Raw genomic sequence first — 25,127 nt, forward strand, 5'->3', positions numbered from 1 at the left:
ACCAACCTCGCTATCTTTGAGGCCGGTTTGGATGGGGAATAATCTGCATCCAAACGACCTCTAGACAAGCGCGCAAGAAGTGACTATCCCACCCATGCCCAAGCCGAGCGTCCAACCCGAAGGGCTACATCCTCTATCCAAGAATCCTCATGCACAAAAACATAACACGGAGGGCACTGAGTGTCAACAAACAAATGCACCACAATGTGCCTGCAACCCGCTCCATCTGGAGGTGTCACGCTGAACTTGGCAAGAGGCCAAAGTGTCTGCACCAGATCTGTCACTGCTAAGTCCCCTCTGTGGTGTGAGAACTCAGTAGCCTGGGTCTGGAGCCAGTCCAGGCCTGTGTGCTCGGCCCTCTCTGTGATATTCCTATCACACAAGGGAAAGCAGAAACCCACTGCTGTGTCCAGGGCCTCACTGCCTCTAGCTGCAAGAAAGAGGACGTGGACTCGAAAGCTGGCCTCCTCCAAGTCGGAAGAAGAATCACCCAAAAACCGAATGAAGTTGTAGTCGAAGAAATCCCAACGTCTACCAATGTCGAAGCTGGTCAGACTTCTGGGGATCGCTGCAAAGGGAGAAGTGAGCACCAAAAAAGGCGGCCTCAAGTGGGGTTGTCCCTCTCGAGCAACACGGCTCGTAGCAAAAGCACTACCAAGAGAACGCCTCGCGGCAGAAGCGTGTCCAGTACCCTGTGTCTGAGGAGGAGTGGCAAAAGGGTCGGGAGACGAGGCTGTGGGCCCCATCAGGGATAGAGGGGCGGGGGGGGGGGGGGGGGGGTGTGAGGGGAGAGGAGGTGGGGGAGGTGGGGCGGGACGGCGGTGGCCGAGGGAGGAGGAGGCGGTGGTGGAGGAACAGAAGAGGACGGGGCCTCCTCAGGCAGGTCCTGCTGAAGGGGGTCCAAACGGTTCCCAGTCGAAACCCAGTGCTACTGAGCTGCACAAGATCGGCCACTAGGAGCAGTAGTGGGGTGAGCTCTCCCTTGAGGGCGGCGGCCGGGCGCTTGCTGCCAACCATCAGCTGGCTGGTCACTGGTCTCTATTGAAGTATCAGCCTGTGCGTCCTGTTTACCTGGCTGCTTGACATGCTCAGCCTTGGGAGTTTGCGCATGCGCTGTGGGTCGAGGTCTCGTGCGAGGACAGGCTTTGCCATATGCCCCATCTGCCTGCATATGAAACACTGGTTCGGGAGACCCGAACACTCCACACTCTGTCTAATCCATCCCCCGCTTACCCTAGGCAGCAGTACCACCTTGGGGAGGGAGTGCGTGTCACGAACGAGAACCGGCACAGTAGGTAGACCTACGGCCTTGGCCACAACTGAAGCTGTCATGCGTGAAGACTCCAGAACTGTCTCAAATATGGAACCAATACTGGGTAGAAGGGGATGGTACTCTCGCATCAGGCCAGGGAAACAGATCGAAATCGGTAAGTCTGCCTCCTCCTTGAGCACGTCTTTAGTGGGGTCAAAACCGTGATGCCAACGTCAGAAGTAAGCTCGAGCTGCTCTGATGCCGAGTGGGCTCATCGAAATCACCTTGGTCATCATACCTGCAGACTCGAACTCGACCTGGTACTACCATCTCCCAAGGATCTGGACATTTGTGATCTTGCCCACATCAGAGAGAAGACTGTCCTCTAGTAAATCCCGAACCTCGCCCCGACTAGGCCGAGTGCCAATGATCTTACAGATAACCAAAGTTGCTTGGAGGCACTCCACTTCGGCCATCAAGCTCACTTGCTCTTCTGGCGAAAGAGCAAGTCAAAGGGTCGACTTCGCGGTGTCGGGTGAGGGGGCTTCACTGGATTCCCTCTGAGGTGGAGCAGAAGCCGCCATTCTGTGTCTGCTGCTGAGTCGAAGAAGGCGAGAGGACGCGAAGCTCCCAGAAGGCCGTGGGGATAGACTCCTGCAAGCAAAAAAAAAAAGGGGGGGGGGGGGGGGGGGGGGGGGGGGGGGGGGGGGGGGGGAGGGGAGGTAATGTATGCGGGAATGTAAGGGGCAGGCGAGCGGGGGGCTAAGGCGCAGGGGTCGGCTGAAGGTGAGAGAGCTAGGGGCGGGCAGGCTGAGGCAGGCTGGGGCTGAGGCGGGCAGGGCTGGATGCGCGAAGGCAGGCAGCGTAAAGTGAAGGGCAGAGCAGCGGGAAGGCAGTAGAGGGGGGTGGGGATGGTGGGGGAGATGGGCTGAGGAAGCGAGCGCAAGAAAATGGGGGAACGTAGCGGCAGCGAGCTCGCGTTCCGTGTGTCATCTCACATATGCATGTTACAAGACATAGGAGAAAAGTCGCCGATGAGCACTCCCCCCGCAAATAAGCATCCAGGTACGGGTAGAGTTGTTCAATGGCTCCCTCATCACTCCTACCGCATAACCTAACAAGGTCCAGGCCGGAAGATATAGAGGCCTTTTACAACCAAACACCCCCCTGACCGCAGCTTGCATCGTTTAAAGGTTCAAGCATACAACCAAACGCTCCCCAGACATCGTGTCTGCGTCATTCAATGGTTTTCCAGCAGACAATGAAACGCTCCCCAAACATCCCATCCACGTCGTTCTAAAGTTCCGACAATATCAAAACAACATTTCTCACTACTCCACCTCGGAGTAAATCACGAATCATTCAGACCAAAGTCAAACAATTCAAATTGACACCAATACAGGTTCGAAACAGATACCAGCCATTTTAAACAATTTCCAAACAAGATCACCAAACAATTTCCCAAACAGATTCAAACTTTAAAAGCAATCTCGACACCACTTGTGCTCGAAAAAACGGTTGGCTTTCCATCCTAAAACCTACACCAAGATTAGGGTTAGATTTCTTCCATAAGGTTGTAATTGATCGCAGCATGGTCCATAAACTCTTGAATAGTCGAAACAAGCCTCGACAGATAGTCCTTGTGGCGATGATGGTAGCCCTTATATACTAATTTCACTAGACCTCCAAGGTTATCAGTTTGACAAGAGACACCTATTGAGAGATGTCGAGGAATTTCAAGTCATAATCTGCTAGGGTTTCTGTGGAAGCCTTTCAGGATACCCCACTCTGCTAGAAGCTGCGATCCGAAGAAAGATGTTTGAAGGCATGTAACTTCGGGTAAAAATTTTCTTGAAAGTTTGCCAAGTCCTTGGAGTGAGCGGCTTGGTAGCTATAGACATCCACCGCTGCATGGCATTGCCTCTGAGAAAAAAAGCGGCTTGAAAAAAAGTCCTTGATCCTTCTCTTGCAAGTGATCTTTATGGCTTATGCCCTCTCAGACAGAGAGATGAAGACGGGAGAGCGCCCGATGCGCGATGGAGTAAGGGTGGGAGTGGCTAATAAGTCCGGGGTCGGACACAAAGCTTCTTTCATAAAATTTTCCGTAAAATCTGAAAGCGCCATCTTGCTTTTTCTGCTCTTTGATAGGACCAGTATGCTTTCAGAAAAGCACACGCCTGAAGCTCTGATACCACTATAATGGGGACGTGCACCACATCGACAGGCACCACGTGCCAATGGAAAAGAACAGACTGAACAACTCTAAGCACTTCAAATAACAACTGAACTGAAAGAGGCAATTTATTCAATTCTCACAGTGCTATTGCTTAGCACATGACTATTGATGTGCATGGACAAACTAAGCATATCAATGTTCATTGCCCCTCTGATTAGGATTATGATGAGGATGGTCATATCAGCTTGGAGTATTCTTCCACTATTGACAATCTTGGGGATCTTCTCACCAAGCCTCTGCCTCTAATATTGGCGCTGAAGAGTGGTGTTGGAACTATGTCATCACAGGATGGCATCCTAGGTTGCATGTCATGGGTATATGTCCACAATGGCCATGCATATGCATTTACAGCCCATTTTTCCTAATCATTACTTTTTTAGCTAATCTGGCATATTTTAGGTGAAGTGGCACTTTTGTGAGCTTTTCATATTACTCGTCATGATCGCGATGGTATGGAAGCTTAAGTATGAGCTAGTCAGACCAAATTTGGGTGCCCCCTATTTTATAGATTCTAGGTCACTAATTAAGTATATAACTACTACCTTTACATTCTCATTCATCCAGTTGTATGAGCACTTTCTTGAGTTATTTCTCTTCGGTCACACATCGATGTGAACTTTTGGTCTCATATATAAGTCATTTTGCCCTTTTGAAAACGTTAATATAACATTTCATCTCATTTCATTTCATTTTCCGCCCCTCTTTCTATCTCTCTCTCTGAGTTTGTCTTGTGTATCTGCACTCCTCTCTCTATTCCTTCACTCTTTCGATTTTGTCGCTCGGCACGTTTTGCAGAATAAGGTGAATGTAGTGAAAATTGCTTTTTACAACTTTTCTTAAAGAAATGAAAGACCACAAGCATACCACACTCATTGCAAGCACATCTTGTCAAGAGTAGAACCCCTTTCATTGCTCATTATCTGCCTCTTGTCACAGACTCATATAAACAGGCAAAGCAATGGCAATAATTTTGCACATTTCACTTTACATGTCCTTCTTAGAGACTCTATTTTTCCAAATAGATTACCAGAAATGTCTACTCAATTAGTGGGCCACACTATCAAAATTACCAAACCATGCGCACCAAAAATTCTACTTACAAGTTCCATTTGCTTCCATTTTTCTCCTTTGGTGGCAATCCGATACCCCAGTTGTTTGATTCATACGTAAAATCGAGCCTGCAATATATAAAATAGCTATCAGCATCTAAAAGGTTACCCTTATATTTTACCCACATTGAACTTAATGCGTCATAACTACCTATTGAACCAATCCCCAGAGTTGTACGAGTCTCGATCAAGTGATTTGGATCGTAGTATGTCATCTCCAGCATGATAGAATGGTATCCCCTGTTTGTAGTGCAAGCAACCACAAGACTTTACTCAAAAACTCACCTTTAAAGGGAGAAGAAAGATGTGTTAATGTTGTCTCAAAACCAGACTGGCTCATGAGACCAAAGTCTGTTTCCTCACAAGAAAGAGTGACATACAAAGAGCTAACAGCAAGAGATCTGATTAGAAAGGAAGTTCCTAAAAGAGCCTTAGCTATAAGCTACACCACAGAATTTTCCATGCAGCTGACAAACCACAAAAAGGTCCAGAGAGCCTACGCCTGAATGCCCAAGCAAGAAAACTAACATTAAATGCGTGAATCTGGCTAAATCTAGATCAGAAAGCTCTTGCTACAGCTGAAATTCTCGGGTATGCAAGATTCACAATGCATTTCATGTGAGTCTATTGAGATCTTTCAAAGGTGAAGTGCCAAACAACAAGGAGCTAGAGGAGCAATCAAAGGTAGAAGAAACCAAGGAGATTCTTATACCTGAGCAAGTCCTATCACACCAGGAACGCAAAAAGTAAGCTGGTCCACAGATATTTGCTCAAGTTCAGGAATTATCCAGACCTTGATGCAAAATAGGAGGTCGCACATACTCCTCAAATACTAGAGCTTTACCTTGAGGCTTTTGGTCTAGCTCCAAGTATTCCAGAAGTGCATGTTGAATTAGGGGGTTGAATATGGTGCGGTGCGTGTGGCACAATAGGGGAGCCACACTTTTAGGGGGGTTTGGGGGGGGGGGGGGGGGGGGGGGGGGGGGGGTTGTGGTTTATGTCAGAAAGTGATGACATGGCAACCACTGGCAAAAGAGAAGAGAGAGAATGTGATCGTAAGATGATGATGTGGCACCTACTGTATATGGCTGCTGACATGTCAACCACCCGATTTACGGCACAAAACCCATAAAAGCTGACATAGCAGTTTTGCGTTAAAAAATAAATCTTTTGGGTGGTAGCTGTTAATAGCAGTTGCGTTTGAGTGACTGAGATTTTTGCATCAGTTGCTTTTCAATGCGGGTCACTTCTGTCAGTCAGCTTGGAGGCACGAACTATAGAGTAACTCTCCCAGAGTGGTACTCAGTGATTCGGGGCCAGTGCATATGGGAGTGGAACTCTGCCAGAGGCTGAAGTCCGTGGCCTATGAGATATAACGATGTATACATGTGTGTCCTCTGGGAATCCAGAATCAAAGTAGAATTGAAGCTCGTTGGTACTGCCAGCATGTTCAGAGTTGCACTTTGAAGCAGAAATGAGCTACACAACCTTGTATCTTAACACTTCAGGCATTCAAAGTCCAACAAACAGTACCTGTGACAACGCAATGATGCTGGATGCTAGAGAGTTGATTCTGCATCTCTCTTTTAAAGTAACACTTCGTGCAGTCTGAGCATAAAACAAAAACACAAATTGCTTCAAGTCCTAGTTTCAAAAAAGAGCACTGACTGTTTTCAGGAATTGTTGTACAAACATATTTGCGGAAGTTCGTACAAGTAAAAAAATGCAAAAAAAGGCGACATTGAAAAACATTAACTAGGAGTACATGTTTCCTCTAGTGTGCCATACTAGTCAGTCATCATCACTTTGACGGTTTGTCAGCAGGACATCCTAATCACTTAGCTTCTACAGCCCAACAGGGGATGCAAAAATAGAAAACTACTGGAGCCCATGACTATGTTCAAGTTTCAGAAATTTCACAACAGAGTCAATTTCGTGAAATTTCATAACAGAGTCAATTCCACAGACTGGAAGACTTTGTAGTAGTGATTAGCAGATTCGAACAAGTAGGAGAATGTAAGAAGGACCCATGAAAATTAGGAGCAGATTAGTTTAAACTTCATTCACTAGGCTTTGGACGGATTGTTGTTTCAATATTTTCACATTTAAAGGATGCATGTTGTGTTGAAGAGCTAAAAAAGGATATTTACGAAGTCCTTTCTTTTTCTGTGAAGGTTAGGCTCCTGCATGCACTAGTCAATAAGGTGGCAGTAAAATTTATCCACAAAGATGAAAGCAAAAATTAAGCAGTATAATTGATGAAAAAGGGTGATCAAGGAGATGCATGAACAAAACAAAATGCATTATCGTCAAAACATTTTATATCACATGATTTTGGTACAGTACGTCATTCCTAGGAGTTGCCTTCATGTAAAAAGCGCTTGCATCCTGTATCTGTGGACTGCAAGCTATGCTTAAAGTCACCCTTCATTTTCTTGTGGTTCAAAATTAATCCAAAAAGTACAAAAGTAGAGGACATTAGGCTGGCAAGAGCATGGACATAGTTCACAGCAACAAAAATCATTACCTTGAGCATTATGACATCAAACAACGTTTCATTATCATGAGCTGAAACGTAGTTTATCTGCACAAAAAATGTTCACTATCATCACAGCTTTTAGAGTGACTTTCACTATGAAGAAGATCATCATGTGTACATAAACAAGCCCATAAATTAATAGGATAAACCATCATGGAGAATAATTTGCAAGTATGTGCAAGCGTGTGTGTGTGCGCGCGCAGTTTCTGTTTCTGCTCAGTCCTGTACAGAACCTCTGAGAGTGAGTGTGTGCCCTTGGTGAGAGTGTATGATCCATGCATATGGATCCACATACCATACATTACGTATGGTACAATGGATCTGTACATTGGTCATAACCTACCTTGATTGGCTCGATAATTTGATAATGTTCTTGATAGACATGATACTTCATATGGACACTCCCATATGTAGCATAGCGAATATTTGGCTTTCGATAATTTTATTGCTCCTTTTAACCTCTTGGATTTATGGTCTGACACGAAGTCGAGTGTCATGATAAAGGTTGTTCATCAAAGACATTTTGTCAAAGTTTACATTATTCACATGAATTCAATGCCATCAAAAGGGTGAAGCTTGATTATGGGCAATGGACTAATGCAAACCAAGAGCTTATGAATGCTTTGTATTCCCACTATCAAACCATTTTTGCAGCTTCTCCAGCTATGTTGTTTTACATGATTAACGGAATTTGCAATTGTATGTTACAGCCATCTTGTCTTCAGCAGATGCCTTGGCTTTGGAAAGAAATTCACATAAAAAGGATTGAAGCGGAGGCTATTATCTCTTGGTCATTGGAAATCTCCTAGACACGATGGTCTCATAAGTTAATTTGTTTGTTCAGTTTTGGGATACACTCGAGAAGCCATTGTTGCCAGTTATGAATCAAGCATCGCCAAAGCAGTCACTTCCTCATTCTTCGAAGAGGCTGTTACACACTTGGACACTCCAAGCAAGAAATCAATAGCAACACACGTAGAAAATCTGCAAATAACTGAACTGAACTTGAATAGAGAGAAATGAATGAAATAAAATGTTATATTAAAGTCTTCAAAAAGGCCAAAATAACCTATGAGACCAATCTCTTACAAAATGGTGAACAAAAGAACTAGAACAAAGATACTACTTCTAGGATACATCCACATCTGCACTCTGGATGTCAAGAAAGTATGGTTCGAATCCTCTGCTGTAGTCTCCATCGATGCTATGTAGCCCCTCTCCTGCCGGAAGTGGTCGAATGAGTGTGGGCCGAGCTCTGCAGTTATGGCTGCTCCTTTGGCTGTCCCATATCTAGTGAAAAGAAATCTATAATCTGTGTCTAGGACTGTCTCTCTCTATCTCTCCCCATTAAAGTGTCTCTATATCTGTGTAACTCAAGTAGATATAGCCCAAGACATCTCTAATCCTCATAACTCATGACCCTAGAGAAACCCTCTCTGAATAAGTAGTGGAAACGGCCCCATATCTCATAGTACACTATGCAATGACATGTAATGTAGCTCTGTCTCTAGCTCTAGCTCGCATAAGCGGCATATCCTGTTGTCTGTTGGTATCCCTCTAAATCTACCAGTCTCAATCTCCAGCTGATGTGAGGATGTACGTGTCACAAACGGGAGCGCATAACAATATAAAATACATTCGGATAAATAGGATTTATCACTTATTACTGAAGCCAGAGGATATCGAGAGAAATAAATAGAGAAAGAGATAGAAAGTGAGAAGATCGAAACAGTACAGGGGAACAAAAGATGGGCTAGTCCCCCCCTCGTAATAGTATCTTTACTACTGAGGAGAAGTCTATACAAGCACTTGAACCGAACGTATTACCACGTTCCTTCTGGAATAAGACTTGATGGTTCCCAAAAGCCTCAGCTTCCGATTCCTAGGGCAAAACCCTATTCCAAGGAACTTCCGTTCCTTATTCCAATTCCTCGAGAATCAAGGTTCTCGGCTCTGGATCTCACCTTCCAGACTCGGGGCATGGCATCCCTGCAACTCTTTTCCAACTCTCTTTCCAGAGTCCTCTTCCCGTAGGATAACTCTGCTTTCCCGGACACGAAGTCCTTACTTGGGAATCCCAACTTCCGGATCACAACTTGAGAGACTACCTCTCTCCGATCCATGGATCTACTTCCCAAAATGGGGTACGAAACCCTTGGGTTGATCTGGCTCTAGTTCCAGAGCGCTTTTCTCCTGCAGAGGCTCATACCTTCCTCTGCTCCTACTCCCTCACGAAGAGGAAGTACACCTACAAACAAATACTCAGAGTTCATAACATGAAAATCGTTACCTTCAAAGTCTCGACGCTCGAAACGCGACTCCGTTCTCGAAAAGCAATTCCCCGGAAGAGATCTCTCCATAGAAAATCCTCTCTTCCAATCCTACACACAAAAGAGGTGTGTTCTCAGGTTCCTTCTCGTAAATCAGCCCCGTCTATGTCGTTTATGGGCTGAAAACAGAGAAAAACAGCAACTTGTCGCAATGGAAACACGCTTCGTAGGCACTTCTTCGCGAGGGAACTCGCGCACTGGATCTTGGCGACATCTGATACACTTGGGGCAACCATGGGCATCACCGGCAACGTCTTCTTTACAGCTGAAATCTGCAGCAGCATCTCCTCCTTGCAAAGATTGGTCCTCCTCTCTGAGTGAGGGCATGTGATGCTTTTATAGCTCCTAGCCACGGGCACGAAAAGCTGCTCGCGTAGAGATCGCGGCCGGTTTTTTTTTTTTTTTTTTTAATAATTTTTTTTTTCTGTTCTGCCTGAAAAAGAGAGAGAGAGAAAACGCTGGCTTATCTGTTGCCTTATTTATCAGATGGCTGCCCACTTATTAAGTGGGCGGCCGGCGTATTTTAAAAATAGTCTGAACCTGCCCAAAAACTCAATAAAACCTTATAAGTTAAAAACAATGCTTTCACAGCACTTCCCAGGCGTCCCTGGATGCAATCACACGCACAGTTGCAATGCAGACATAGACTTCCTCGCGGGAAAGCATCTGCTTTCCCGAAAAGCAATCCCGCTTTCTCAGAAAGCATCTGTTTTTCCTCAAAGTTTCCTCTGAACCCATCTTCATTCAAGTGCTTGCTTTTCCTTGTACACAATTCTAACACAGTTCGGAATTTCCTCCCGACTATGGATATTTCCTTTCACGATGCTCTATGTCACCCATCCTATGACGCATCAGAGATGTGCGTTCCCGGATGGTCGGATACTTCTTTCCGATGCTCCCTGTCATCCGCCCGATGTGACGCATCAGAAGTACCCGTTCCTGGTGGCCTTACAGATATTCCCGTTCTCAGTGCTCCCGTCATTACTTTGAATGACGCACTAGGAATACTCTGTACTCGGATGTCTCCAGTGAGAAAAGCCCTCTGACTTAAAATTCCAATAATTCACTTAGAATTATTTTTCTGTCAGATAAAGCCAATTTGGCAACAGTACGTATCTGACCAATGGCACAGTGCAAACCATGAGACTTGTGTGTGTCAAAGTAGTTGGGTCGAATCACCAACCCATCTTCCTGCGAGGTGGAGAAGATGCTCTCTATAGAAAGCAATCTTCGTGCCCAACTCCTGTCGTGGCTCTATCCATGTCCTCCTGGTATCCAGCTGGATCAGGTCCTAACGAATGAGTCTAGTAATCTCCACCCGTGTAAGAGACAGCGAGGGTGCCTAAAGAGAGTACTGGAAAGGGAGCAGACTGTCCATGGTGAAGCCATGCGTCTAAAACCATGATGTCATCTGTGCATACCTGCATGAAGTGTCCCCCTGAAGAGCTAACTATCCGAAAGACTCGAGTGCCAATCTAGCATATCTGTCTCTAGTAGTACCCCACAAGTTGTGCACAAAGGAGACTGATCTGGTAAGCGCCTCAATCTCCATAGGAGAGGCAGCTAGCTCTACTCGAATGATGGCTTGGGGTACGGAGGCCTTGGCTCTGATCAATCGAGAGATCATAGATACCAAGGGCCTCTCCATACGCCTACAACCATCCTGGCCTACATAAGGTCCCCATATCTACACCCCATACAACATAGCTTAGGCTACCAAAGTATCAAAGAGCCATAACTTTGTCCGAGGTTCCTGGAACTAAACCTGCGAAGACATCCTCTCTGGGCCTCCCAAGCCGCAAAAGCTCTAGTCAGTCTAGTCTTTGCTGCTCTTTGCAAAGAAAACCTCGGCCCAATGAAGACAACCCCAAGGTAAGTGTATGCATTTGTACACACTACAATCTCCTGACCATATGTGAAATTCGGTGCTGATCTCCTGACCCACTGTGGTGTGGTGTTAAACACCATAACCTTGGTTTTACCAAGGTTTACAGACAATCCACTATCCTTTTCATTAGTGTCTAATGCATCCACCCGTCGCTGCTTACCCTTTGGTGAGTCAAAGATCAACACAATATCATCAGCATATAATAACAATAGGATCGACGTCCCTGCCACCTGGGCACCTCTATCACCCTCTCTGTCAATGTCATCAGACACCTCATTAACATACATACCAAATAGAGTAGGAGACAATGGGCCACCCTGTGTGTGTGTGTGTGTGTGTGTGTGTGTGTGTGAGAGAGAGAGAGAGAGAGAGAGCAAGAGAGAGGTGTGTGGAGAGACGCTACAGCCCCTACGCGTTGTCTAACCCCTGCACGCTGACTTGCTCTGCGCGCTGCAGCACCTGCGTGCTATGCAGCTCTGCGCACCACTCTGGCCTCTGCCCCGTGCCCTCTACCCTCCTGCGCGAGCCCTAGGACCTGCGCTTCCTGCTACTGCAGTGAGCGCTCTGTGCAGTCCTGCTTGGTGTGTGTGTGTGTGTGTGTGTGTGTGTGTGTGTGTGTGTGTGTGTGTGAGAGAGAGAAGTATTGAAAGCGTCTTATAGGCAAAGTACAGCAAGGCACAGAAGTCACGAACGTGTTGGTCAGCCTTGCAATTTGTGTGGTGTGTCGCATTACAACCGCCTTGTGTGTGTGTGTGTGTGTGTGTGTGTGTGTGTGTGTGTGTGTGTGTGTCTATGTCGAGTGTGTGTGAGTGTACGCTTGTGGGGGATTTGGGTGTGGTGAATCCTTCGGCCTCGTCTGTCGCGTGACTCTGTTCTGCACAACATCTACCCTGTGCAGGCCCTTCACAGCGCGTCGGGGGTGGAAGTTTGATTTCGCCTGCACGCGGTCCTTCCGTCGTCTTGTGTGCGAGAGAGGGGTGTGTGTTTTTGTACAGCTAGCCGGTGTGTGTGTCTGCCTGTGTATATAGCAATCATATATCAAAAACGCCAAAAAAAATAAGAGTGTGTGTGTGTGAGAGCTTCACATGGATTCCATTGATCAGTGTATATATAAGCGTCGAAAAGCCATGGAAACTTCGGAGATGGATGCTTTGAGTCTTATCAAAGAATGTTTGCATGAGGACTTCGAGGATGCACGTCAAGCCTGGGAAGGATCCGCTCCTGTTATGGAAGTGCGCATCCGTATACACGAGCTCATGGATCCTGTTGCTCAATATGCACTTAACACTGTGATTCTTTTTTTCCCAGGTCAAATGCCTACCGCTCAGGATGTAGGCCAATGGGTTGATTTCCTACTCAAACGGCAAGCAGTCCGAGGGGTTTACTTTGGTGCGCGAGGGTTCTACGAAGTCTTGCTAGATGACATGGATGCTCGGGATGCTCTGCTTGAAATGTCTCCTCTTTTCTTCAATACGCAGATGACTCATGTGCTGCCCTAGGCTCTTACCAAGGACTATCAGAGTCTCATTTGTCACAAGTGTCCCGTCTGGGTTGAGGTGGTCAACTTTCCTCGCACTTGGCGTCATTTTCTTCCTTTGTTGGCTGCTCAGTTAGGCAAAGTCATTTGTCCTCCTAAGCTGGAGGCAAACACAAACCGTTTTTGTATTTTGTGGGACACGGATATCCCCACACCAACACGTATTTCGATCGATTATGGGGATATAGTGGTTGGAAAGCGCCCATTTAAGCTTAAATGGGGCAAATTTGCAAATTCTTGCTTCTGGCAAATTTGGTCATATGCAGTCCGAATGTCCAGAACCAAATCTGCAACCACCTCCTTCAGCCGTCCCTGCTCCTCAACATCATTCGCCTCCACAACCTTCTACTGAGGTTCAAACTAAAGGAGTTTCAACCTCCTCCCCCTCAGCTGGGGCGATTAAAGGCAAGGGGAAACAAGTACAATTGTCTGCACTTTCTGCTTCTCCAAATATTAAAGACAAGGGAAAAGAACAGGTTTCGACCTCTCAAACTTGGATAGTGCCCAAGAAACCAGTCAAAGCTGCTACACCTCATGTTCCGGCATCTTCTCGTAATTCTGTGCCTCCTTTGAAGAATGTTGCTCAAAAAAAACTCCCTTGTAATGACAACACTTCTTTGGCTGAAGCTTGGGACAAGGTTGTTCGTTCTTACAAGGAGGTTGTTAGTGGAGAAGCTTCTTCATCGCAAGGTGCATTTCCTTTCAATTATCCAGGTCCTACTATTGACCCACCTTCTCAGGCACCTTCAGCTGGGGAGGATGTGTCGATGGGCACAAGTACTTGAGTTTTATTCCCCACTTTCTTTCCCTGTTTCCTCGTCCACTGTATATACCTTAAAGAATGCATAGTTCTTTGAATTGCATCTCCTATAATGTGCGTGGGTTATGCAATCACGACAAGTGGCAGCTTACCTGGCACTATGTACATACATGTAAAGCAGACATTGTGGTTCTTCAAGAGCATAACTAGCACCAATTTATAGGAAAAACTTCTTACTTTACGGGCTACTGGATAGCTGATGCAGTATCAGCGCTACATGGAATTGTAATGAATCTTTGCGCCTTGATGTAGGGGAATTTGAGGATATTTTCACAGGGAGAGACATCATTTTCTACTCTGAGACGCATCAAGCCCCGGGGCAGTCCATGCCCCATGTGAGCGGATACAGATGGGAGACAACTTACAGACAGGAGACTCGATCAGAGCGCAGAGGACGAGGTTCAGAAGGAGCGGCAGTCTTATTCAGGAAAGAGCTACAATCTCTGATACATATAGCTCGGAGGGATGAGCATGCGAGTACATGTGGGTGAGACTGAAGGCAGAGACAGACAGATATCTCTACATCGCTATTTGCTATTTTCCTCCTAGTACGTCAGTATATGCATCACCTAGAGGACACTCCCCCTTCTCTATTTTAGATGATGATATATGGGAGTTTTCTAGAGATGGCGACATTATTATCTTGGGGGATTTCAATGCTAGGACTGCCCACCACCAGACAGTATTCTATGATACCTCAGAGGAGTTGATGCGGGAGCTTGATATTACAGAAATGGACCTATCTAGATTATCAAAGGATGAGCACACTGAGTATGGCAGATACTTGATTGATATGGGGACTCCACATGGATTGTCCATTTTGAATGGCCTACATAGATTCCCTGCAACAGCTGATGGTTTTACATGCTTTCCACATCGGCATGGCGCTAGTCCTGGCTCCGCCAGGACTCATTCCTTCCTTTCAGGATTTCGTGGTGGGAACTAGACCGGTTGGGGTAGCAGTCGATCATGCTATCTTGTCTTTCACTCTATAGTTCCAATTCAACACAGCTCCATTGGGAAAGGCCTCCACACATACTCGGTATACCTTCACGAGGGAGACGGATCACGTGTAGACTGACGAGATATACAGGCATCTATGCACTCAAGAGCCAGAAGGACCACTAGATGAGCTCACCCAAATTCTGACAGAGACGCTGCATGATGCAGCATCAGAGGCATATCCAGCCTACACGCAGACGATCTGGGAGCATGCCTCAGAATAGTTGGTATGATGAGGAGTGTAGAGAACGAGGATCAGATTACAGAGAGAGGTGCTCATGGGTACTACTACACATAGACAGTCACGTATTATCTTCTTCCGCCTAGTGCGACGAGAGAAGAGGACTTACCTATCTCAATTAGAGCGTGGTCTGTATCAGTTGTTTATGAGTCGGGACTCAAGCGAGGCATGGAGGCTTTTCAATGAGCACTCTCCACCGCCAGCCATCACTTCCACAGAGACATGGTGGGAATATGCTATATCTCTCTATACAGCATTGGGGCAGCCACCTTTGCCTAACCCTCCAGAGGCATGCCCAAAAACATGTACTTTCTTTACTGTTGAGAGGGTGAGGAAAGCCATTGACAAGATGAAGACAGGAAGAGCACAGGATCATGATGGTCTGGTAGCAGAGCACTTTATCCATGCCAGAGATATGCTTGCAAAGCCTCTTGCTATGATGTTTAATAGAGCCATGTATGAGGGTTTCTCAAGACTTGGAGTATGTCCATTATTGTGCCTATCTTTAAGTCGAGAGATCCTATGCTTCCCAGGAATTACCGAACCATCATGGTTGGTCACACTTTGGCTAAACTATATACATCAATTCTTGAGCATGAGTTAAGTGGATGGGCAAAGAGAGAGGGCATACGGGCAGCAGGACAGGCAGAGTTCAGGAGAGGTTTCTCCACTCTTGACCAGATTTTAACACTCTGAGCCATTATTGAGGAGGGTAGACAACGTGGCAGGAGGATATATTGTAGCTTTGTGGATTTCCGCAAAGCCTTTGATACAGTGCCACGAGCCAGACTCATACGCAGACTACAAGACATGGGGGTGCCCACAGAGCTGATCTGGGGGATCTTAGCTTTATACAGGACAGTGGTAGGACAAGTACGCACTACTCAGGGCATGTCCGACATGGTTCACTCCACCATTGGGGTGAAGCAGAGTTGTCCTCTATCTCCGACTCTCTTTGGGATATATGTAGATGAGTTTTTAGATTATGTATATACAAAGGGTGATAGAGGTGCTCAGCTTGCGGGGACATGGATTCCGTTGCTATTATATGATGATGATATTGTGCTGATCTCCGATTCTCCAGAAGGGATGCAGCGTCATTTGGATGCACTGCATGTATTTGCACGGAGTGGATTGTCTATGAACCTTGGTAAGAGCAAGGTAATGGTGTTTAACACCACGGCACAGTGGGTAAGGAGGTCCGTCCCCCACTTTTACATATGGTCAAGAGACTGTGGAGTATGCAGATACATACACTTATCTTGGGGCGGTTTTCAGTGGTCCAATATTTTCCCTGAGGTGTGCAGCAGATACGCGATTGACCAGACCCTATGCAGCATTGGGGAGACTTGAGAGGATATGTTCGCAGGTTCAGTTCCAAGAACCTCCGACAAAGCTTTGGCTCTTTGACACTTTGGTCACTTTGGCCATGCTGTACAGAGTGGAGATATGGGGCCCCTCAATTGATCATCATAGCAGAGCTGGCAGTACTGATGGATGGAGATGTATGGAGAAACCATTGGTGTCTATAATTTCTCGAATGAATTTAGGGCCAAAGCCTCGGTACCACATGACGTTGTTAGGGCGGAGCTCGCTGCTCCTCCATTGGTAGTGGAGGCACTCACTCGATCAGTTTCATTTATGCATAGCACTTGGGCTCTCCCTAGAGACAGATATGCTCAATTAGCACTAGAGTCTTCACGATAATTGGCATTGCAGGAAGATAGATCATGTTGGTATGCAGAGATAGCATCTTGGTTTCACTTACATGGCTTTAGTATGGACCGGCTACCCCCATTTCAGTACTCTCTAGATGCACCCTCCATCCCCCTCACAAGGGTAGAGATTACCAGGCTCATCAGACAGGACTTGATTCAGTTGGATACAAAGAGGACATGGATACAACCTACACACGAGCTAGGTACGAAGATGACTTTCTATAGAGAGCATCTTCTCCAACTCACGGAGGATAGTTTTGTGATCAGACCAGGATACGTGGATACTCATCTATCCCACGGGATACGATGTGCTATTGGTCAGATACACACATCCTCACATCAGCTAGAGATCGAGACAGGCAGATTTAGAGGAGTACCCGCTGAGTCCAGGATTTGTGAGGTGTGCCAAATAGAGCCAGAGACAAAGCTACATTACATATGTCACTGCCCTGTATACTATGAGATACGAGGCCGCTTTCACTGTCTATTCAGAGAGGGTTTTGGGCCATTTTCTATAGTCATGAGATACCAGGATAAGAGATGGATCGGATTATATTTACTGGAGATTCGCAAACACAGAGAGGACCTCTTGAAGAGGGGCACAATGAGAGAGACTCAGCGACAGCGGAAGGTCACAGATTTCTTTCAGTCATAGACAGAGGAGTTTGAGCATCCCCCACAACATAACAACACCAGAGGTACCAAAGGCATACTGCTTGATCGGGCGATAGAGTTGGGGCGGTCCCGTCACCCACTGATGAGAGGGCCCTCTCGATATTGACACAAACTGCGACAAAGAATTCATACCATACTGGCACGACATAGGAGCCGTCCCGGATACTGATGTATATGCATATGATGCCTCGACTGTCAGAGAGCTCCATCACCCTTTGTCTTCCCTTTCTATCAGCTTTCACCCCACCCTACCCACTATTTTCTTTTCAGTTCTTTGTACTTTTTGTACCCAGACCTGGTATTAGATTCACCACATGTAACCTTTTGGTCTCATAGGTCATTTTGGCCTTTTGAAGACGTTAGTATTACATTTCTATGCCTGTGCAGCTTGAGCAAATACCCGAAATGTTTGTTCATCCCATAAAATTATCTTATCGATCCTATTATGAAATATGCTTTGAAGGTGATCATTATCTAGTTTCCCAGAAAAACGCCTTCTATAGTTTTTGTAGCACAATGTGTTGAATGATGAGTAATATATGGTGTGTTTTTTGGTATAGAGGTTATTAAGGAGTACCTTTGGCCACTACAAGAGCTCGTAGTCAGTTATTGGAAATGTCCATTCCTTTTTCAATACACAGATGACTCATGTTCTCTCATGGGCCCTAACTCAAAATTATCAAAGTTTGATTAAACATAAATGTTCTGTTTGGATGGAGGTTGAAGATTTTCTGCCTATGTGAAAAATATCTGCTTCTGCTTTTGGCTGGACAAATGGGGAAACTGGTTTGTCCTCCCAAAACGGATGCTAACTCACACAAATGCTGGATACAGATGTGCCTATTCCATCTGGCATATATGGTAATTATAGAAATCCTCTGATTAGTAAACGTCTTTTTAAGTGCTCTGCTGCATGATGAGGGTCGTTTGCTAAAGAACACACTGCAGTCTAATCCCAGGTATCACTGCTCTTAATGCAAAATTGATGATATGAAGTCTGATAAACGCTGCACCTTAGGCCATGTAACAGGTTTTTGTCCATGTTCCTAGGCAAAAGGTTAAACCATTTTCACCAAGATGCAGAAAAAGGTTCGACATGGGATAAGTGATTATTTGCTCAAGTAAACTTGAAAAGTTCACAGCTTTACTTACAGTTTCTACTGGATTCTTTGCATAAGCTACCGGCCTTCCATCATGAGTAAGAACCTCTTCTCCAGTAACCTATCAAAGAGAAACATGTAATTACTTAGAAGAGCTCTCAAAACCCGACCCTTGTCAATAATCATAAATACCTGTTTCCCTTGGTAATTGAGAAAGCTGAAGTCCTTCAAATTTCCCACAAGACCAACCTAAGAACATGTTCAGCAATACGTCAAAAATGCTAATCTCTTAAATCAGAAAGGAGGAGATTTCCTTTATTACTAACAAATGAGTGCTACTTAGTGCTTCAAGTTATCAATCCGCTTTTTACACTTTAAACTTGAGCAAAAACAATATCAGATTGAGATTGTTAATACTCCCAAGCAGAAAGAAGAGAGAGAGATAAGAGGGGCTAGCGATACATAAATTGCATGCAGAAAGAGAGAAGCATACACGAATCCAATCAGTTGTTGCAGCCAATGCATTTCTCAAGGCCTCCTCATCACCTTGATCAAATCCATTTGGCTGCAAGACAAAAGCAATTGCAAGTTAATCTTCAACATTCCCTTCTTGCGATTTGATATCCCAACACACAACTGATGAAATCAGGGCATAAGAACCAAGATTTTAATGCAGACATCAACAAACACAAAACATGATCAGAACATCTGATAGCAAACTACTCATGAAACAAGTACAGCACATGATCCTATACCTTCACAAGATCAGAAACATTTGAACTAGGGACTATAGAAGGGCTTATAGACATGCACAAAACAAGTAAGAGAGACACAAACTCAATTAGATCAAACGCTTAATTTGTATACTCATTATTGAAAAGAAACAAACTAAACCAAGAAAAAGAATAAAAAAGCAGAAGAAGAGGAAGAACAAAATACCCTACTTAAGTTTGAATTACACAAAAAATAACCCAAAATAGTCGAGAGCAGCTTATTGGTATAAAATTCATCTATTAACTGCAAACATTTTTAACTTTAAAACAGTCACACAAAGGAAACGAGACAAAGTGCAAAGATGCTAATTTGAATTTTGTGAACCTCAACTCTTACAACATCGACATAAAACAAAGGTGGAACTTTAAGTCCTAAAATTGAGCTAACAATCAAAATGAGATTCCCAAATGAACAGACCTTGCATGGAGCATTAGACAATGAATTTTCACTCTATCTTGGAAAACATGACAAACCTAAACTCCACTCCTTGTCCAAACAGAAAGTGATGGATCAAGATTCTTCAGATTCAATCTTCCTCGCCTAATGGTTTCTGTCCTCCCAAACATCATCTACGCTTGGGGAGTGTCTGGTCAGCTCTCTCTGGCCAACACTTGAATACAAGACGGAGTTGGGCAGCCTGACCATCCAATTTTGATGGGTGCCTTTGTAAGTGCCACCTCACACCAGACTTTTCTTCACATATATGGACCCTAGAGAATGATCTACAATGTGAGTTGATCAACAACCCTCACATCTGGTTTATTTGGAGGGCTCGACGCTTCTGAGATTTCAAGGGGTAGCTCAAGCCACCTCCAGTGACTGGTCAAACCTTCTGGCTTGAATTGACACATATTGCTTGGACTCAGGTCTGATAGCATCCAGGTCAGCTCAGATCGAGCCAAGAGGCATCACCAGGCCTACAATAGCCCTTTCCCACCAGGACCTTTCTTTACAATGGAGGATGGCCTCCCTTGGCATAAAGGCCACCTATTTGGCTCTTTTCCTCTCCCATTTGTTATGATGTAGACACTGTAAAATCCCTACCATCAAGAACGTTTTGATGTCTTCACCAGGTTAGCCAGTGTCCAGACTACAAGGAAAACATTTGTTCCCTTGATTTCACCTACACCCAGGCGGCTCCAACTCTTCCCTTAACGCAGTAAACACTAGACAAAGAATAAAGTGACTATCATTTTTAGGATGACAAGTTCATACACTTACAGGAACTGCACAAAACTCAAAACATGAGATTAAAATACAAAAAGAAAGGTCACGAGTCCTATTAGATACCTGTAAATATAGTCCTGTCAAAAATCCTTGTTGACGAGGATCAGCGAATGGTGAGCCACCAATTGCACTATCACGTATGCGATCATTGAAACTGCAATAGTTGGAATAAAACTGTTTGCAATCTGTTGCAGATATTAACTTGTACAGTATTAAACCTGTGATTTTCTTCCTTTTGTTAAATCACAATCATATTCATATCACTACCACAGCCATCAATCTGCAAAGCTATTCTTTGAAGAGTTTACTGTCATATATCAAAGTTACTCTTGAAGTAGTAGAGCGTAAAGTTGTAAACAATATATGATGTCATGTCCCAAAATAAAAATAGGAATCCTATCTTACAATAACAAGGTAGCATGCTTTATTATTGTTTTGACTCCCATGCAATGCCACAATGAGAATAGCGTGTACAAAATGAGCTCAGCTGGTTCTCAGCATTTTTCAATCTCATATTCAAAAACACGGTCTCAAGTACGAAGCGAGTATACCCGCCAACAATGATAGCTTCAAACAAGAATCACCGCCAAAGCAAAGTATAAATTAGGCAAATTGATGATGCAAGCCAAGGTCGACTATCTTCCGGTCAATGATAGTTAGGATGTATAAAAACGATTGAAGTGAAACAAAGGTTGATGCATGTCATCGAACTGAAAAATGGTTTGACACTAGGTTTGTCATCAAAGACTTTCATGTCCTTGGATATTTTGAGGTCCTAATACCAAGCAACTTTTGAGAATCCCTAGAAGAGATCTAGAACAACGAGTCTCTTATGTACAAAGCTGTCTTATGGGCTCACAAGAACTTGAAATGGACTAAAGAGTAGACATGCTTGTGGCAGCTACGTCTCCAAAGTACCAAATGGATTAGTCATCCATCTTGGAATGATGTCGTAGGGTAAAAAGGGATCCTCTACCTGCTAAGTAAGATTGACTAATGACTAAGGCTTTATCTCTTCTACCTCATAGTCGAGGACGACTATGATTTCAAGAGAGAGGTGATGTCCTAAAATTTAATATCTAACCAGCTCAAATGATTTTCTCATATTAAACTGGTCATTTAATGTGGGATAATAAACGAGAACAGGGGTTAGGATATAGACATGTGCTCATAGATCTATCTCGACTCGACACGAGGCCAATGGTAATGGGTCCCAAATGAGACATGGTCTATCAAAGAGCAAGGGTAACCAATGGAGCATAAAGACCTTAGGGTGAGCTTCATTGAAGATCTCCAATAGCTATGTTAAAAGTCCTTTGACGGTGTGAACTAAGCAGCTAGCTGGGATAGCTAAATCACAAGTCACAAGAGATCCAGCATCAATCACCGGCGGATCTCATCAATCTCCTCTATGGTCCAGCAGTCTGACTGCGCGTCGTGCATGTCGGGCCAAAGTGATCCGAATCCTCTGATGTAGCCTCCATCAATGATGTGCAGTACCCCAACTCTAATCGCCCGATCCGGTAGTATGCCTCTGGTGCCTCTGGTGCTGCTATGCTGTGGGGGCTGCTCGAACTCCACTATCTGTGGCTGAAAGAAATCTATAATCTGCCGTTGTCGCTGGATCTCTCTCATTGTGCCTCTCTTCAAGAGGTCCTCTGTGTCTGTGAATCTACAGTAAGTATAATCCAAGGAATCTATGATCCTTGTATCTCATGACTCTAGAAAGTGGTCCAAAACCCTCTGAATAGACAGTGAAAGTGGCCTTGTATCTCATAGTATATTGGGCAGTGACATATGTAATGTAGCTCTGTCTCGGTCTCTATCTGGCACACCTAACAAATCCTGGACTCAGCGGGTACTCCTCTAAATCTACCTGTCTCGATGTCTAGCTGATGTGAGGATGTGCATATCTTGAGCAAGAGAAGCACAGTTTTGCTCATAGATTTCAATTTGGCCTCCTGTGGATAAGTTTAAAAGAATTGTAAAAGTCAAATTATGTAACCAATTTTGCAAGAAGAAAAACTTAAAAGGTGCAAGAGCTATATCTTTTCACAGAAATTTTGTCAAAATTTATGGGGAAAAAAAATATTCTTCTGGTCAAGAGAAAAATGTCGTGTCTACATTAGTGGTTTGACCTTGACAATTTGCTGAAGCGATCTACTTTTGTTGATTACAACAAGCAAATAATAGCAGATTCAAAAGCAATTTTTATTTTACAATAAGAAGATGGGTTTTATATAAGCCTACTAAGAGTAACAAATTCTTTTTCAAAACCACGAAGGAAACTTTTATGTCTTGTTGAGTTACCAAGCAAAAGTTAAACATCAAGCAAGAACGAAGAGAGCGAAACTATTCTCAATATAAAGTGAATAAACAAAAAAATATGTCTGGCAGTCTCCTATCTTCATGAAAGCTAAATACCATAGGTAGCATCCAACATTCTTCTTAGTTTAAATGTTTTGCACAATTGTGACAATAATGTAGGAATGAGGGTCTGCTACTGCTATCAGGGTAGTTGGGCGCTTCCCTAAATAGTGTTGGCTTACGGAGGTGCCAAACATGGCTCCACAAATTTTAGTCGATCGATTCAAGCTCAATTACCAATTGATTTAGCACCGGAGACTAAGAAAATTTACAAGAGAAAATTCTTAATGAAAATTCTAATTAGAAGCTTTGAAGTTGCGATTAAGGCCCCGTTCAGAATGCACATAGCACAAGATCGCTGTGCACCTTTTCCAGATGCCTTTTGATTCAGGTAAAGCTTTTGGTGAGAATTAGAGATTTGTACACATAATAGCTGTCGCAAATTGCTGACGTGTCAAGCCACTGAAGAACGAAGCCGACTTGCAGATCCCGGACGAGGGGCCTAAACCCCAGAAGAAGCAGAGGAAGAATTGCGTAGGGAACTGATGACGTGGGAAAGTTGTACGGAATCCCAGATTTCACGCTGGCATGCTGACGTCGCAGCTGTACGGATTTCCTCAATTTCCACTAACAATGCTGACGTGGCAGTTGTACGGATTTTTGCATTTTACACTGATGCCGTGGCAACTGAACGGATTCCGCAAAACGGGCTGGCAGCTTTTGGCAATTTTTGACCAGTTGCTTTTGAGTTTCAAGCTTTTCATGAAAACTGCTTTTGGGCTAGGGCCTTTAAATATGAGGCCATAGGCTCATTCTCTAGCATGCTTCTGGACGAAGGTGTAGAGGATGGAGTACCGGCTTCTACTCAGTTGTTGAAATATAAAGAAATCCCGAAAGGGGCGCCAAGGTTTGGGGCCAATACTCTCTGGGGTGGAATTCCGCCACTCCGTGTCGCATGTTCTCTCTCTCTCTCTCTCTTTCAGTTTCAGTTTTTATTGAAGTGCTAAAAGTCTGTTCAATCTGTTCTTTTCTGTTGGCACGTGGTGTCCGTCTTGTGACAATGGTATCAGAGCATCAGGCGTGTGCTTTTCTTGAAGCATACCAGTCCTACAAAAGAGCAGACAGAACAAACCATAGACTACTGGAATTTTATTTGAAGTATCTTCGGGGGCCGACCTTGGACTTATTAAGCACAACCACCCTTACTTCATCGCGCATCGGGCGCGCTCCCGTCTTCATTGCTCATGTCTTACAGGGCATAAGCCATAAAGATCACTTGCAAGAGAAGAATCCAAGATTTATTTCGAGTCACTGTTTTTTTCAAAACCAGTGCCATGCAGATGTTGATGTCTATAGCTACCAAGCCGCACACTTCAAGGACTTGGCAAGCTTTTAAGAAAATTTTTGCCTGAAGTTATATGGTTTCTGACATCTTCCTTCGAAGTGCAACTTCTGGCAGAGTGGGGTATCCTAAAATGCTTGCCATGGAAACACTAGCAAATTATAACTTGAAATTTCTCGACATATATCAGTAGGTGTCTCTTTCCGAGCTAAAAACCTTGGAGGTCCAGTGTGATTGCCATGTCTTGGGACCATCACTGCCACAGGAACATTGCTTGTCAAGGCTTGTTTCGACTATTCAAGAGTTTGTGGATCATGTTGCGGTCGGCTACGACCTCATGGAAGGAACCTAACCCTAATTTTGGTGCAAGTTTCAAGATGGAAAGTCGGTCGGCTTTTCGAGCTCGGCTCATGTCGAGATTGCTCTTTAAGTTTGAGTTCTATTTGAGAACTTGTTTGATGATCCTGTTTGAAATTTGTTTGAAATAGATGGTATATATTTTGAACCTGTATGGGTGCCGATTTGAATTGTTTGACTCTGGTTTTATACTGGTTTCGTTGATTGGTGATTGTACTCTCGGGTGGAGAAATGAGAAATACTGTTTTGGTATTGTTTGAACCTCGAAACGACGCAAACGGGATGTTTGGGCCCTAGGGAGCTTCGGTTGTATGCTTGAAAACCTTGGAACGACGCAGACGGGATGTCTGGGGAGCGTTTCGTTGTTTGCTTGAAAACCTTGGAACAACGCAGACGGGATGTCTGAGGAGCGTTTCGTTGTTTGCTAGAAACCCTCTGAACGACGCAGACGAGATGTCTAGGGAGTATTTGGTTGTATGCTTGAACCTCCAAGCGACGCAGGTTGCGGTCTGGGGAGCGTTTGGTTGTACAGTCCTCTGAGCTCATGGCCCGGACCTTATTAGGTTATTTGCGGGGGCAATGACGAGGTAGTCATTGAGTAGCTTCATACTGC

General features: G+C 44.6%; 1 protein-coding gene across 5 annotated transcripts in view; it reads right to left on the minus strand.

Annotated features, from left to right (window-relative positions):
* LDA (limit dextrinase) overlaps positions 1-25,127 on the minus strand; it is a 158,697-nt gene that overhangs the window by 82,727 nt on the left and 50,843 nt on the right. For 4 of the 5 annotated variants that reach the window (XR_015186918.1, XM_086504028.1, XM_086504026.1 and 1 more), the window contains 8 exons: positions 20,512-20,602; positions 18,941-19,012; positions 18,640-18,696; positions 18,500-18,568; positions 7,125-7,181; positions 6,131-6,205; positions 4,749-4,837; positions 4,589-4,666 (listed from right to left, as the gene is read on the minus strand). Coding sequence is in view for 4 of the 5 variants with exons in the window: in XM_086504028.1 (XP_086360154.1) it covers positions 4,589-4,666; positions 4,749-4,837; positions 6,131-6,205; positions 7,125-7,181; positions 18,500-18,568; positions 18,640-18,696; positions 18,941-19,012; positions 20,512-20,602 (588 nt within the window). In the remaining variant the exon portion in view is untranslated. The remainder of the gene's footprint in view (positions 1-4,588; positions 4,667-4,748; positions 4,838-6,130; positions 6,206-7,124; positions 7,182-18,499; positions 18,569-18,639; positions 18,697-18,940; positions 19,013-20,511; positions 20,603-25,127) is intronic. The other variant, XM_086504027.1, reaches the window with a different exon arrangement.

Source organism: Adiantum capillus-veneris, chromosome 28 (assembly GCF_014529385.1).
Source record: "Adiantum capillus-veneris isolate H3 chromosome 28, ASM1452938v2, whole genome shotgun sequence".
Classification (NCBI taxonomy): Eukaryota; Viridiplantae; Streptophyta; class Polypodiopsida; order Polypodiales; family Pteridaceae; genus Adiantum; species Adiantum capillus-veneris.